A 1790-nucleotide genomic window follows, 5' to 3' on the forward strand; every position below is an offset into this window, starting at 1 on the left:
AGGGCTCACCAGCCCCTACGGTCTGTCCCTTCCTGTCCAAGCTCCCAACAAGGGGCGCTCCGCAGGGAAACTGAGTCAGGATCTCACGGTCCAGGAGGAAGTCGCAGGCAGGAAGGGTGGTCGACCTGCAGGCGCCAGAGGTGCGACCGCTGGGAGCAGTCTCTGCTCTGAGCCCACGCTGGTCAGCCACGTGTGTCCGAACGACCTGTCACTCAGGACGCAGGGGGCAGGGTCTGGGAGGATTGTCCAATCAGGGGTGGCAGGGGCGGTGCGGAGGCGCGGAGGCCCTGTGGGTGGGAATCCACAGTCCCGGACTCTGAGGGGGCGGGGCCGAGAGAGGAGCCAATCAGAACGCAAGGGCCCGGAGCGTGGTCCAATCAGGGCGGGGGGTGGGCGCGCTCCAGAGGCGAGTCCCTGGCTGCCCGGCTGCCCTGCGTCGGAGAGCACCTGCCTCGCTCGGCGTCTTCCTCGGTCTCACGGCCCGGGTCGCGCCGCCGCTGCCTGGACGCCGGGACAGTCCGGAGCGGGCTGCGAGATGGTGAGTGCGCGGGTTCGGGCGTAGCCCCGAGGGGTTGGTTCCAACCGGCCGGAGCCGGCTGGAGGGGGCCCCGGCCCCGGTGGCGCCGCCCCTGGGGGTCCTGATCTGAGTCTGTGCCCTCGGCTGGGAGTGGAGCGGCAGCGTCTGGTCCCTTCCTCCTCTTCCCGGTCCCCACCCGGGTCGCCCTTGGGTGGGGGTCCGAAGCGAGGTTGGGAGGACCCCAGCGCCGGCGGTCAAGGGCTTGGAGGCGAGTGGGGGTGGCTGAGGTGGGAGACCCCCACCCCCACGTGACATAAAATGAAATCCGTACTTGGTTAGGGAGACGCTGTTCCTGCTAAAGAGCAAAATTCAGCTGAGTAATTGGCTTTATTCAATGATTCATGAGGCGGGCAGCATGCCATCTCGCGGATACAAGGGAGCTCGCAGGAGCTGCACAAAATGAAAGGCTCCCAGGCAGGAGTGGGGACAGGAAGTTCTGTTAGACACCAAGTGGATGGATGGTGGGAGGCCACCTTTCCTTCCGGGATGGCAGGGGTCTAGCAGCCGGGCGACCTCAGTCGTGCTGACCAGGTCGTTCCTGATTGACTGGTTTTAAGATTCCATTTCTGGGAGAGGCCGAAACTGCAATTAAGGTAACTCTTGGTTTGGTGACGAGGAGTTTAGTGTGAGGGACTCCATTTTGGCTCTGTTGTCTTGTTTTTAACATTCCGAAGACCGCGGCAGGGGAGACGGGAAGACCCCCTCCCCCAGCGCCTCCAGTCACTCAGAACCGGCTTTCAGGGTGAGGAGCAGTGGCCGAAAGATGTGTGGCAGGAACGGGCTCCCTGTGCTCAGAGGTTTCTTTGCTCAGGTGGGCAGCTCGGTGCTTGTTCTGCCGGCTGACCAGGTGCGGATGGGGAGCAAAGTCAGGGGCCTGGGGGCAGGACAGGGGCCTGGGTGAAGTTCGGGCAGCACAGGGGCGGTGGGTCAAACCAGTGTCAAATGAAGAGTCTGAATAAGGAGAGACGTGTATTGAGGGGAACGATTGCAGAGGCTGGGCGGCCGGGGACTGTGGCACTCGGGGCGCGGCTGCGGCGACAGGGTGGACGCTGTGGGCATAAGACCTGAGCGTCTCAGGAGTCGTGTGAAAGGGGGGAGAGGGGGAAGGACACAGGCGTGAGCAGGTGTGGTGCTGACGCGCACGTTCCCTGAGGCCAGCCTGTCCCCCTGTCCCCAGGAGGGGCTGTGTGGGGCTCAGGCTGAGACAGGCCCA

General features: G+C 64.2%; 1 protein-coding gene across 1 annotated transcript in view; it reads left to right on the forward strand.

The window, feature by feature from the left end:
- Window positions 1–443: 443 nt before the first annotated feature.
- LOC144219139 (uncharacterized) overlaps window positions 444–1790 on the forward strand; it is a 17771-nt gene continuing 16424 nt past the window's right edge. The window contains exon 1 of the mRNA XM_077749114.1: window positions 444–538. Coding sequence (XP_077605240.1) covers window positions 536–538 — 3 coding nt within the window. The 5' untranslated portion in view covers window positions 444–535. The remainder of the gene's footprint in view (window positions 539–1790) is intronic.

Source organism: Crocuta crocuta, unplaced genomic scaffold (assembly GCF_008692635.1).
Source record: "Crocuta crocuta isolate KB4526 unplaced genomic scaffold, BGI_CrCroc_1.0 scaffold110, whole genome shotgun sequence".
Taxonomy (NCBI): Eukaryota; Metazoa; Chordata; class Mammalia; order Carnivora; family Hyaenidae; genus Crocuta; species Crocuta crocuta.